This window comes from Cervus canadensis, chromosome 17 (genome assembly GCF_019320065.1).
Source record: "Cervus canadensis isolate Bull #8, Minnesota chromosome 17, ASM1932006v1, whole genome shotgun sequence".
Classification (NCBI taxonomy): domain Eukaryota; kingdom Metazoa; phylum Chordata; class Mammalia; order Artiodactyla; family Cervidae; genus Cervus; species Cervus canadensis.
The window spans coordinates 45,562,640-45,577,166 of NC_057402.1; the positions used below are offsets into that span (position 1 = coordinate 45,562,640).

At 49.6% G+C, this 14,527-nt stretch overlaps 1 protein-coding gene across 3 annotated transcripts in view; it reads right to left on the reverse strand.

The window, feature by feature from the left end:
- ZNF592 (zinc finger protein 592) overlaps positions 1 to 14,527 on the reverse strand; it is a 48,058-nt gene that overhangs the window by 17,525 nt on the left and 16,006 nt on the right. The window contains exons 3-5 of one of the 3 annotated variants that reach the window (XM_043489638.1): positions 11,262 to 11,345; positions 10,741 to 10,867; positions 2,092 to 4,354 (exon numbers count right to left, since the gene is read on the reverse strand). In XM_043489638.1, coding sequence (XP_043345573.1) covers positions 2,092 to 4,335 — 2,244 coding nt within the window. In that variant the 5' untranslated portion in view covers positions 4,336 to 4,354; positions 10,741 to 10,867; positions 11,262 to 11,345. The remainder of the gene's footprint in view (positions 1 to 2,091; positions 4,355 to 10,740; positions 10,868 to 11,261; positions 11,346 to 14,527) is intronic. The other 2 variants (XM_043489637.1, XM_043489639.1) reach the window with 2 other exon arrangements.

A 14,527-nucleotide genomic window follows, 5' to 3' on the forward strand; every position in this document is an offset into this window, starting at 1 on the left:
GTTGGGTGGAGTAGGAAGAGGTACTGCTCTAGATTGAGAAATATTTAAAAGCTGGAACAAACAAACACAACACGTGGTTCACATTTGGCTTGTGATTCACAATAAGCTCAGCTGTAAAAAGACAATTTCGACCCAAAGGGAAAACTTGAATACAGACTTTTAATATAAGATACTATTAAGGAATTGTTACTAATTTGGTTAGCTGTGACAGTAACGTTATAGTTAAACAAAAGCTTAAGAATAAGAACCTTTTTGACACCTGCCCAACAAACTGGCCTGGAATGTAAGGGAGGACCCCTCCAGCCACTGCAGAGGGAGGGGTTCAGACTCTGGGAAGACTCTGGGCTGCCCTGCAGCCCCTCCCTAGAGTGGAGCCCAGCCTGGGGCCTGGGGACCCCTCTTATGCAGCTCCCACTAGAAGGGAATGACACAGAGAAGATGCAGGATGAGAAGGATGCCCGCCTGGGATCCTACACCCAGACTTCAGCCTGCTCAGATTTTAAAGAGCAGATGATTAACAGTGGGGGGAAAGCAACCACGGGCCCAGGCATCAGACCTCCACTGGCAAAGGTTCTGACCACAAGACCCAGAAGACCCACTCCTGTCCAAGGCAACCATGCTGGTACAGCCCCAGAGGAAACGTCCTGGGGGGCCCACATGCCACCTGACTAATCAGGAAGAAATGCAAACTGAAACTGAGAAGGTAAAGATGAGTGGCAACAGCCTTGTGGCCCCAAGCGGGCCCCTCCTGGGGGCTGCCCACTGAACTCCACCTCTGGCCTCTAGCCCTGGACCCCCAAGGCTGGACCCCCTCATTCCTAACCACTCCCTGTTCCTCTGGCCACTCTACACTTTCCATACCTGTCCCCGCCCCCCCAAACTCACCCTGGCAGAGCCAACTCAAACGTCACGTCCACAGCACAGGCACCTTCCCTATACCTGGAACCATGATGAGTCAGTCCCTCCAAGGAACTCTACACAACTGCTCACCAGCGTGTTTTAACCCCAGTCTTAGCCTGCTCCACACTCCAGCGGTCTGGGTGGGGAGCCCTGCCCTTGCTGAGCCATCCTGAGCTCTTGAAGGAGCTGTGGTCTTCCTCGCACGGGCATCCCTGCTCTCAACACAGAGCCTCCGTGCACACAGGGGCCACTCAGAAGACAAATGCAGAGCTCATCAAGGCACCAACAGGTGCATGGTCCACTGCGGCCCTGGCTTAAGGAAGCTTGGTGAGGGGGTGGGCATGGCTAAGCCACGAAGAGAGACACCTGGAGAAGGAAAATGAGAGCCTTTGGGAGGCCTGCTTCTGCAGACAACCTTGCTGATATGGACACGAGTGACACATGGGGTGCCAAAGGGTGCTCTCAGCATGGAGGGCCTAAAGACACACACACACACACACACACACACACACACACACACGGATTTCATCATGTGCACACACACATCAAGCACAAACACACACACTCATCAGGATCTCATCAAGCATAACCAGGAATCGGACGAGAGATAAGGGCAGAAGCTTTCTCAGTGGTAAGGACAGAGATGAGAGGAGGAGGCCCCGAAGCCTTTGCCTGGGGCCCACATGGCAGTCCACTCTCCCTCCTTCCACATCCATCCTCCTGTTGGCCCTGCTAGGGCTTCCCCAAAGGGGTTCTGCAGAAACCAGCTCTGTCCACTGCGGGCACAACAACCTGGTGAAGGCATGGTTCTCAGACACACAGCCTGAGGCGCCGGGCAGGGACGCACCTACCCCTGCCCCTGAGTTCTCTGGGCACATGCAAGGGCTACACTGACAGCAGCCAGAGACCCAGCCCTAGCTGGGCAACAGGCCCTCAGCCACTGGAGTGGGAGCGGAGCGTCCAGAGATACACACCTTAGTCCATCAGGGCCACCCCTCAGCTGCGGGCAGGACGCTTTCTCAGGAAATCCCAAGCACTACACATCCGGGTGGGTGGCTAGCCAGCAAAGCAGGTTCCTCCCCCAGGGCTCTTCCAATGCCCCCACCGCCCTAGATCAATGACCCCAGGTACAGGACTGCGTGAACCCGGGGCCTGACAACCGCCCCAGAGATGGGAGATGGCCCTGCTCACCAGCCCCTCGGTCTCCTCAGTCGTCCTCTGGAAGTGTGCGGCCATCGCCATGTAGTCACGCATCTGCTTGTGACACTCCAGGCACTTGATACTGTGCCGGATGAGCCTCACGGGGTCCGGGTAGAGTGGCAAGGCGGGGAGTGGGGTGCTGGCATTGCTTGAAGCCGGGCCGGGCTGGGAGGGGGAGGGAGACGCCGCGGTGGCTGGCGCCGTGGAGTTCCCGGAGGTGGACACGAACATCTGGTCCGCAGAAATGGGCTTCACAAGCAGCTGAGAGCACTGCATGACGAGCCCCTTGCTCTTGTGGTCGCGGGCATGCCGGAGCAGGCTGCACTTGTTGAAGAAGAGCAGCGTCTGGGAGCACAGCGTGCACAGCACCTCGATGTGGACGCTCCGCCGGCCATAGTGCTGGCTCAGGCTCTTCTCTAAGGCGAACGCATCCCCGCACTCCAGGCAGCAGTAGCCACTGGCTGGCACGTGGATCCTGCTATCCGCAGGCGGGCTGAGGTTGGGCGCGTAGAGGGGCACGGGGTTGGAGCTGTGGAGGACCTTGTTGAAGACCTCCACGACCAGCGGGGCGGCCTTCTTCACCTGGTGGACCAGGGGCACTGACATCTGTGTGGGCTGAGGCTGACTCCGCCTCTGCGCGGAGGACTTGGCCGTCACTGATGCTGCCACACTGTGGGGGACCAGGTTCAGGTTGGCCAGGTGCACGGCCTTGGGTAGGAGGTTGGCAGGGGCGGGGGTGGAGGCTGGCGGCGCTGGGCTCTGCTGCGGCTTTCTGCCCGCCTGCGTGCCCGAGGCAGCCCCCTTTGGACCCCGGGCCCCAGAGCTGCAGCAGGAAGGCGAAGGCTCGCTGGCTTTCGCCGTGCACTCCTCCCCTTTCCGGTCACTCTGGGGGCTCCCGGGATGTGCTCCCACCTCAGCAAAGTGCTCCACTCCGGACAGGGTGGTGGCCTCGTCCTCCGGTGCCTCACTCAGGGCCTCGGTGGTGGCACTTCCTAACGGTGAACCAACAGGGGACTTACTGGGGTCGTCAGGGTCTGGCAGGATCCTCGTGACCGTCCGCTTGATTTCCCCTGAAGACGTCTTAATGGTTTTGATCCTGACTTTGGGGATTGCTGGTGGGGAGCTGGCAGCCACAGAGGGGGAGCCCTTGCTGCTGCTGTCACTACAGATGCTCCGAGGGCTGTCGGAGGGCTTGATGCTCTTTCGGGTGGCCTCCAGGGGGCTCCGGGGACTCTTTGGTGACTTGGGCATCTTGGGGCTGCCTTTGGAGCCCTCCTTTGCGGGCCCTGAGGGATCCTTCGTGTGGCTGGGCTGATCCTCCTTGGCGACACTGGCCACTCGTTTAGCCTGCAGGGCCACCAAGGCCGCAACACAGGAGGACAGCTTGGAATGAGCTGGCTTGAGGCGCTGCCTGGGGGGGACTGCCGAGCCGGAGCAGAGCTCTGAGGCCAGCCCCTTGGGCTCTCCAATACTGTTGCCGGGATGGCTACTGAAGTCCAGGGCGTCCCCGAAGAATCGACTGGCATCTAGTTCCTTGTGCACCTCCAACGCTTTCTGCCCACCTCGCTCGTGCTCGTGCGGACTGCCAAGGGGCAGGGGCTCAGGCTTGGGTTCTTTCTTACAAAAGTGATCAAACATATGCAGCTCTGGGACTGGAAACTTCGTGAGAGCCTCCAGGACAGGGCCCCCCACAGACCCACACCCAGTAGGGGGAGGGAAGTAACTGTCAGAGTGCTTGGGCTTCATCCCAAACCCATTGTCTTTGATGGCATCCTCGGGCTCTGGGCTGGAGATTGGACTAAACTGGTTAAAAGTTGGTAACGGCTCTGATTTGGAGGCCTCCAGCTTGCCGGGGAAACCCCTGGTACTATCTCCATTCATGAATGTGGAGTCAAACTTCCCACAGTTGTGGCCTAGACTGTGGGGGTCTGCAGGCAGGTCAGAGCCCCGGAACCCATTATGCAGGAGGCTGGGGGCAATGTGGTCTTTCTCCGCCTCAAACGACTCCTGGCGGCTGGTATTCTTGACGATGACACTCACAGCCGGCACATCCGAGGCTGAGCCTGAGTGAGACAAGGACACGTTCTCATCCACACACAACCCTGGGGGTTTGAGGGGGCTTTCATTCTCCTCACTGGGGGTCTGGATGGCCTCCTTGGCATCAAGGCTAGTGGGGTCTGGGATGTCAAAGGCAGCCAGAAGGTCGTCAAAGTCTGGAGTCTTCATATCCCCCATGGCTGGATGCAGACAAGGGCTAGAACAGAAACAGAACAGAATCAGTGATGGCCGGATCCCACCAGGCTCAATCCAGCATCATCTTCATCGCATAACCCACTCACTAACACGCATGCAGCCAGCACACCTACACACCAACCCCTGCACTGTGGAAAGCCACACCCCCGAGTTCTACCCCAGTAGGTTTCCAAAATGCTGGAGATGCTGGGCGGGGGAGTGGAGAGAAAAGTTAGTACATCGTGACATGCCTGCCTGGTGGGCTCTAAACATCAAACTGGGAAACTCCTGGCTGGCTACATAACCGAAAAGAGGGTGCATTCACATGATACTTCCTCAATTTCTCAGGGAATATCATCATTCCACAAGCATAAGCATAAGCAAAAAATTACTCAGTCCTTAAAAAAAAAAAACAACAACCTGGCTTAGCACCAGTACCTCCGTTCTTTAGAAAACTTCTGGTTCATATATGAGACTTGGCTATAATTTCTGCTAATTTACTCTTAGTAATTGATCATTAACTTTGTATAACTTGGTTTTTTGCTGCATGAATTCAATCAAATTCAAAATGATTTACTATTGCCAGGATTTAAGCTATCTCATCAATAAACTCTAGCAAACTATATCATCCCCAAGTTTTTTTTTTCTCTAGTCAGTCTCTGCTTGATTCCTTAATTTTCACCCCAAATTCATTACTGGTTGGTGAGTGGATCACTAAATCTGAGGGACTGGGTGACTCTCAAAGAAGCACACAGTTATCAAGCTGACCAGGGAACAGTTTTAAAGCCCTCAATTTTACTTTAATACACAAAGAAAAGAAAATCTACCTGATTTCTTCATGCTTTGGAGAAGAAAAGCTACAAAACTATTGCAAAGGAGGAAACCTGAGGCCTTCCATTAAGAAATTACTAAGGCATTCACATTTAGTTGAAATGTGGAGCTGGCTGGTTCAAACCTGCTGAGAAGAGGAAGGGAAACCCCACCTCATCTGGTTCAGCCCATAAATCCTGCATCTGCTGTAGCATCCCAGAGCCTGACATGCTTAAGTGTCTCCTACAGCACGTTGGTACTGAAAGCCTTTGTGAACGCTGACCAACACAGCTCTTTCATAAAGCAGAACAGTGGCTGCGCAGAACCAGATAAGGGGCGAATCCCTGGGCCCAGGAACCCCAATGCCAGAAATTTGTTCTAAGAACAAAAATTCACCCACAAGTTATATGCAAAAGTGTATGGTATTATTAAAACACCACCAAAAGGAAACACACACAGACACACAAAGAAATCTCAATGTCCATGGACAAGGAATGGTTAATAGACTATTATGTAGTCATTAAAGACTCCAATTATGAAACCTAGGTAGCAACATGGAAAATCACTACAGTGTTAAGAAAAGGTAAATACAAAAACATTGTCAAACTATAACAATGTAAAACTGAGCATGCATTTGAGCCAAGATTGAAAGGAAAAAGTGATTTGTGCAGGGTAGTGGGATTACTGGTGGGTTATTTTTCACAACTTTTTTGTGTGTGCTAATAGACTCCTTTTATAATTAAAAAAAGGGAAAACATACAGGAAAAAAACAAAAAAGAAACAGAATCACAGGGGACCAGTCAGCATAGGTATATCTATTGCCACCCCATGGGATCAACAGGCTTGCAGGCTTGGTTTCTTGTCCCATCCCACCAAGCCCCAACAAAACACACCTGCCTTCTTAAAGAGTTCTCATAGAACAGGAAACAGACTCCCCCCAATTGAGAAAATGTCTAATCATGGCAGATAATAACAAAGTGAAACCCCAATTATCTTAACAGAATATGAGCTGGCAGAATCACTAAAAAGAGATGTTAAAACTTTCTGGATAACAAGTGATTGTCTCGTGGGACCGAAGTGTTGGAGCCCATAAGTGAGGGGAAGACACTAGGTGTGGTGGGAGCACCGGCTCCTGGTACCAAGTGAGCTACTATGCAGGCCAACGCCAAATGTAAGGAGACACCTGTGTGGTATTTGCTTTACCTTCAACTCCCCGGGGCTCCTCTTCTGTCTAGGAAAAAATGGTTGAGGGAGAAGGGTTGAACAGACTGGTCTTTTTAAGGGGCTGGGAAAAGCATGTGGGAAAGGCGTGGTGGCAGTCGGTGGGGTGGTTCAAGGATTAGTGAGGAGCCCACCAGCTTTACCTCTGAGGCAGAGAGATCCTATGTGGAAGTCCTGTTCTCCACACAGAGAAACCTCAGGAGTGGGCTGAGAATGGTCAGAGGTCAAAGCAAAAGCTATCTTTTGCTAGGAAAATCAGAACTAAGAAATGGTATAGTGGGTCTCTATTTAAAACAAACCAAAAATTTTAATATAGCTTTTATGAAAAAGGGGAGAGCAATAGTCTAAAATGTTAAAAATATCTCAACAAATGAAATTTTCTTTCGTTTTTATCTACACTTTAAAATTATTTATTCAAACTATTTATTTCAAATTTTATTACTTAAGTAATTGTATTACATTATATTTTTAACATATGAAAAGAAGAAGAAATTAGGCAGGCCAAAAAATTTGAGGAATTTCTTACAGAGGGCTCCAAAAATCATTACTATAAAACTCTTAAAGTATATCTAGCATGACTCAGCAAGGGACTGCCAGCTAGAAAATTGGTTAAGTAACTTAACTAAGATTAAAAAAAGTGAAAAAAGTGAAAGTGAAGTCGATCAGTCATGTCTGACTCTTTGCGACCCCATGGACTGTAGCCCACCAGGCTCCTCTGTCCATGGGATTCTCCAGGCAAGAATACTGGAGTGGGTTGCCATTTCCTTCTCCAGGGAATCTTCCCGACCCAGGGATCGAACCCAGGTCTCCTGCATTGCAGGCAGGCGCTTTAACCTCTGAGCCACCAGGGAAGCCCAATTAAGATTAAAGTTGTAGTCAAAACAGTAAGTGTCAGCACACACCAATGTCTGCAAACTTGCAAGCAGTCGAAGTTGGAAAGAGCAGACCACAAAAGGCTGCCCTCCCGCCTCCCTGCCTTGCCTGCCTGCCTTGCCTGCCTGCCTGCCTTGCCTGCCTGCCTGCCTGCCTGCCTGCCTGCCTGCCTGCCTGCCTGCCTGCCTGCCTGCCTGCCTGCCTTGCCTGCCTGCCTGCCTGCCTGCCTTACCTGGGGGCAGGACCCAGGGTGATGGCCCCTGCCCCAGGGCCACAAATACCAGCCTAGGACCCACGGCCCACCCCACAGAGCATTCAGTAGGGCTCACCCTAAAGCGTCTGAACAAGCCAGATGCAGGCCTGGTGAGCTAGCCCAGTGATCTAGAGCGGCCAATCAGCAGGCAAGGCAGGTTCCCCGGGGCTCCGGGGCCTAGGCTGAGAGCCAATCTCCCTGCGAGGTGAGATGGTAGAAATATGCCATGATGCATACAAGTCCCCTTGAGAGTGAAGAACAACTTCAGAACTGGCAGACTGACATTGTATCCTCTCAGGATAACTTTTTATTCAGGGAAGATCTGGAAACTAAAAAAATAAATAAATAAAGTGAATATAAATTCCCGGTTTTCTTACAGGGTCTACCTGCTGCCTAGGACATTCTGCCAAACTGTTAGGTAAACATCAACTAGATGAGAGGGAGGGAACACCTTGATTTTGAAAGGGCCCTCACCAGGCCTGATTAACCTAGTAGAATTCTTTGAAAGGATAAAAACAATATAATTATGGCAAAACTAGTAGGCAGAATTTCTAATGCCCAAATTCTACCAGAAAACCCAAAAAACTATGTGTATGTCTGTCTTTATCTGATTGTTGCTTATAGGAAATCATGAACAACGGCATTTTTTTTTAAACCACTGACTAGTTCTGGACTAGAACTTGATGCTTTCATAAACTGCCTAGAATGGTAGTTTCCAACCCATAGGGCACCCAACTTCATATCCACAAATGTGCTTCCAGTGACGAGCCATTAAAAACACCACTACTGGGACTTCCCTGGTGGTGCAGTAGATAAGAATCAGGTTTGATCCCTGGTCCAGAAGAGTCCACAAGCTGTAGGGCAACTAAGCCTCCAGTACACCACCACTGCTGAGCCTGAGCTCCAGGGTCCAGGAGCCACAACCACTGAGCCCATGTGCGGCAACTACAGAAGGCCATGTGCCTAGAGCCTGTGCTCTGGAACAAGAAGAGCCACTGCAACTAGAGAGCAGCCCCCACTCACCACAACAAGAGAAAACCTGCACAGCAACAAAGACCCAGCACAGCCAAAAATTAGCTAGGAAAAAAATTAAAAAACAAAAAACAAACCCACTACTGAATAAGAGTCCCTGAAAAAATTAATTTGAAAAGGAGGTATCATATTTAAAATGCTTTGGGAACCAATAATCTAGCAGAAAATACATTAGGCTGTTAGATTCACAAGGGAAGAGGTTTATCTCTCTTGTTCACCACTGCATTTTCCATTAGGCACTCAATAAATATTTGTTGAAGCAATCAAATGAAACCTTCAAGATTGCAAATGCCTAAAAGCTGTTCCAGAAATCAAAATGCAAAATTAAAAGACAAGTTCTCAGGGGGCTGTATGAATAGGCAAAATTATGGCAAAGAAGCCTCAGTGAAGGCAAACGTGAAGGAACACTTAAGGAAAAGCAATTCCAATTACACTTTTAGAATAATGGGTTCTGAGCTAAACTGTTCAATAAAGAAGCATCAGTTTAGACTGTTCTCTTAAGATACCGTGTTGCATGTCTCTTCACTGAAAGCCCAGAAAATACTGGACTGTATCAGAAAGGACAGTGGAAACAAAATAAAACTTGTGATCCCACCCTTATTCAGAACCACTCCGTGTCCACAGCAAGATGTGCTGTGCAGTTTTGGCTCCCCACATCTTAAGAAAGATGTACCAGAATTGCAAAATGTCCCGAGAAATGAGATTGAGTAGACGGAAGAGCTTTCTAATGAGAACCTAAAAATCAGAGCTCTATTTTATTCTAGAGATGACGGTTTAGGGGTAAGGGGGAGCATAACTGAAATATAGGTTTATTCACCAAACCTCAAACACTGGAGAGTAGAAGGCTGCATTTTTGAAGTCTGAAGTAAATAAAGATATAGGTCCACAACAACATAATCCCTTAGTCAGAAAATATACTGAAATTGCTAAAGGAAAAATACATAAATGTGGTAACATCCACATTGACTCAAATCTAGGAAAAAAATTTTTAATGGCTCTAAGAAACTGAAAACTTGGTGGCCTGTCTTTCTTAACAGTGTTAAGTTCAGAAACAACAGATTAATGAGAGTTCAATAATAGGACATCAAGTGGGGGAGAGGCCCTCCAAATCTAAGAAAAGTCTGATCTTTATTCAGTACAATCTGTCTAATGAGACAAGGCAACAAATAATATCACAGATTTATAGAACAATGAAAGTGAAAGACCACATGATTTAGGGAACACTTGGCCGTGAGACCACAAAGACAAGTTTCTTTGCATCTGCCACTGCCTGCTGGATGAAGACTACAAGGAAGGATGAAGATATGTGGTTTCACAACCTGCAGGTGACCTCTTTACACTGCTCCACCACATGATCAAATGTGGTGTAAATATTGACATCATCTATGTTCAATTATTGTTATTAACAGTTAAAGGTTTAAAAGTGAATAAATAGAAGTTACCCTCACCTTTTTAATTTAGAAGGAGCATCCCAGGGGATAAAAGAGCAAAAAATAACTCAATCTGTATAAAAGCACAGAGGAAGAAAAAGATTACTTAGCAGATACTAGGAAAGCACTTGAGTTGGTTCCCAGGTGGGAGAACTTCTGAACCAAGATGGAAGCTGGACAAAAGAGAGAATGAGAGTGATCGAGCAAGCTGCTGCTCCCATGACCTGCAGCAACATCAGTCTGGACGTTCAGAAACATCAGAAAAAGACATTGCTGCTATGGGGCTAGAGATGGGAGCTCAGTGAAACTTTAGCTGGATCAAAGCAAACAGGAAGAACTACTACCCTTCACCAGTTAACTGTGTGAGGATCTTGGGAAAGTCTTGGCTTAATATGTAAAATTAAACTAACTTGAAGGACCTCTGAGAAACTGAACAGGCTAGGCTACAAATTAAAACTATCAGATTTCTATGTAAAACTTGAATCCTAAAGAAGACAGGCAGACTCTCTACCACACATACACTATTGCCCTCCTCAATACACACCTGAGGCCTCCTTACAGATCTAAGTGACCCCAAGTCATGGACGTTCTGAGTTGGTCACTGGCCAGTGCTTCATTTCATGAGGCATTTCATTTCAACAGCCAGAGAGAGTCTCAGCTGCATACAAGAAAACAGTGCCCCAGTGGACCCACGCAAAAATGAGAAAGTGTTCCATTTGTCTCTGACCGGTCTTTGCCAGGATGACTGCTATAAAATACTTATCTGATCCCATCTCAAAATCCCATCACCTTCAGAACAGAGCTCAAAATCTTCCCCAGCAGGCAGAATCCATTCCCATCTTCTCTGTGTCCACCTCTCCAGCCACTGCCCAGGGTACCTTTCAGTCACTAGTGCTTCTTTCCAACTTTCTTGGGCCTGTGGGTCAGAGCTCAAGCTGTCCCCCTCACTGGACCCCAGCATAAACCTGATCCAAAACCGCCCTCACCCCAGAGCTCATGCTGCAGGGCTCCTCCTCCTGGACGCCTTTTCCCAAGAGCCCGCCCTTCCCTCACTCTGCGGCAGCGCTGCCCGGGGGCTGGGACCATGTCCTCTGCCTCCACCTGGCCCCGGTGGCATGCGCGCTGTCACTGGCCCCACCCCTCCCAGAACCTTTTCCCGAGGCCCTTCAGACCCTGGCCGACACACCTGTCCCTGCCTGCCCTGCCCAAGGTGTCCCTACCTTTCTCCCTCTCTAGGCCCTTCCACCCCCAACCAAAAATTACATTTCCCAGGAAGAGAACTGCAGTGCAAGCATTCTGACAAGACTCACAGGATGTTAGAGCTGAAGTGGACCTCAGGAATGACCTGGTCCAGGGACTTCGGAATACCTGTCTGCAGACCGCTGATGGACCCGCTGCAAAAGAATAACACAGGGAGTGACTTCACAAGAGAATCCCAGGTTCCACTGTGGCAACTCTGATTCATTGGGCCTGGGACAGATCCCTGCATTGGTTTTTAAAGCTTCCCAGTTGATTCCAGGGCTCTGAGCTAGTATAACCTGTTCGTTTTATTCTCGAAGAACTGAGGCTCAGAAAGAACAGGTTCACCCATCTCATAATGATGCAAGGCCAAAACTTCTGCAGGTACCGAGGACACAAAGGGAAGGCCCAGACCCTGTTGTTGAGTGCCTTCCCCGCTACAACCCACTGAAAACACCCCGCAGCCACATACCTGTGGGCGCCCCCAAATGCTCATCAAGGAGACACGGGCCTCCTAGACCAGGGAGGGAGGCGGACTTTCTCTGACTGTCCCTGTCAGAAGTCACCCCACACTCCCTTGTGCTCCTGTCTGTTTCACTTATGGCATCACCGCCTACCTTTATTTCAGCTACTTCAGAACCTTCTGCTTCTTCATAAGCCCCTCAGGAGGCACTCACATCATTAGTTAATTGGTATCTCTCAATTCTAGACTCAGCTTTCTACCTGGAGAGGCACCTCCAACCTAACGTGGCCAAAATCTAACTCTTGATTTCCTCCTACCTTCTTTCTCACTCAGTAAATGCCAACTCAAGCCTTCCAGATGCTTCGGCCAAACCTCTGCATCCTCAAATCCTCTCTTTCCCCTCATAACCTTCATCTAAATCCATAAGCAAATTCCATCAACTCTACCTTCAAAAATCCAACCATTTCTCAGCACCTCCAATCATCTTCTCCTCTTTCCTGGATTCCCACAAAAGCCTGCCTGCCTGGTCTCCTTGACTCTACTGTTGTTGTTGTTCAGCCATAAGTCGTGTCCAACCCTTTGCGACCCCACGGACTGCAGCCCGCCAGGCTCCTCTGTCCATGGGATTCTCCAGGCAAGAGTACTGGAGTGGATTGCCGTGCCCTTCTCCAGGGGATCTTCCCAGCCCAGGGATCGAACCCATGTCTTCTGCATTGGCAGGTGGATTCTTTACCAGAGCCACCAGGGAAGCCCCCTTGCCTCTACTACTCATTTTCAACACAGTAGCCAGAGTGCTGCTTTTAAAACACCCACCAGATCATGTTCCTCCTCTCCTCAAAACCCTTCCACATCGTCCCATTTCATGCAGAGTAAAGTCCAGTCTTCATCCTAGCCTACATGCCCAGGATAATCTAACAGTTCCTCAACCATGCAAGGCAAACTCCTGCTCTGAGTCTCTGCATTTACTATTCCTCTGCTTGGGATGTTCCTCCCCTCAGATTTCTGTGAACTCACTCTTCTCTCCCTTCAGGTCTTTATTCAAACATCACTTTGTGAGGAGCCTTCAGTGACCACTATGCATAAGCTACCAATCCCCACCCTCACCATCAATTTCTGTCCCTTCAGTCTGGTTTGTTTTTCATCATGGCCCTTAGACCATCTGACATTACATAATTGCTCACCTCTCTGTTGTGCATTTACAGGCTCTACTCCGTTTGCTAGACGGTAACCCCGGTTAGAAAGGGGTAATGATGCAACAGGCTTATCTGTCCAGAACTAAGATTGTTCAAGGACAGTACAGATTCCTAAGCAGATTTATTACCAGTCAAACAGCTGGCAAATTTGCTATGTTGTTTGTGTTTAGCTTTTAAAAATCTATTATAAGTAGAGAGAAACTGAGTGGTGATGGAGCCTTGCCAGTGGGAAGGGTCTGTCTGAAGCAGCACTTGTCTATGAATTGGAGGCCTCTGTGGGACTGTTTAAGTTAAATATTTTATTGGTGGAAAGTGCCTACTGGCCACTGTCCCCACAATAAGGTCATCTGTCTTGAGGATGGGATCAGTGTGATGCCCGCAGAGGGGGAAGACTAGCTCTGAGACGATGAGGCCATGGGGTGGTCTGGAATGTTAAGAAAACAGGATACAACTCTGTGATTACACCAAAAATCATTGAATTCATGCACTTTACATGGGGGAATTGTATGTGATGTGAATTACATCTCCATAAAGCTGTCAGATTCTTAGAAAAGATAGAAAGAAAGGAGGATAGAACTGAAAGGAAGCAAGGTTATAAAGGACTGTACAACCACCAGCAATGATACAAGTGGAAACTAGGTGTAGGCAACAAAGTTGAAGCAGAAGTAAGAACCAAGATAAAAATAGATACATTGTAACCAGTGCCCCCTTTCCTTTCATTACTTGAAACAGATCCCAGCAGGAGCAAGTACTATGAGAAGCCACTTTATTATAAGGGAACAGGACCCAGGGACTGAGTAAAAAGGAAGACAGGGCTCCTGCTGTCCACACGCCATCCTGAGGAGTCCCCACCCACTGAACTTTGTAAAAGCATCATCTCTTGATAGCACAGACCCCCAAACTTGGACAAGAAGCCTCAGACCTACTGGGAATCGAGCACTCACTCCCGGAACAAAAGGTCTCCTCTGGTACCCACGGCAGCTCTGCGTGTGTCACCAATCTCATCCACCATGGGCAAACAGAGTTCCCAGATTTAAGGGTTGGGGTGAGGGGCAAATGTGCTGTTAGTCTTGGGGTGTCTCTGCAGCTCCCTAGCTCACTACAGAGTTCGGGAGTCGGAGAGTCAAAGGCCTGATCAAGGCTGCCTCTCCCAACTGCTCTGCTCTCACTCCCCATTTCTTGTCCTCACAGCTTCACACACAAACATATACTCTTCTCCTTCCTCTCCCTCTCCCATCCCCGACTCCCTCCTCCACGCCCCCCATCCCTCCATCCCCTCCTCTCTTCCTCCTCCACGCTCCCTCCATCCCTCCGTCCCCTCCTCTCCTCCCCTCTTCTCTCCCTCCTCCACACCCCTCTCCAACCCTCTGCCCCCTTCTGTCTTCCCCCTCTCCTTCCTTCACGCCCCCCTCTGTCCCCTTCTCTCTTCCCCTCCTCTCTCCCTCCTCCATCCCTCCATCCTCTTCTCTCTTCCCCTCCTCTCTCCCTCCCCATCCCTCTGTCCCCTTCTCTCTTCCCCCTCTCTCCCTCACCCTCTTCCTCCGCTCTCTTCTCTCCTTCTCCTAAAAGAGATCTGGGTGGGCTCTTCCACATGGCTGCTCAGATCCCAGGCAGCTAGCCTCCTGCAGGGACACAGGGCCCCAGCCGAGGCAGCTTTTCAGCAACAGCCTGGCATGGCAAT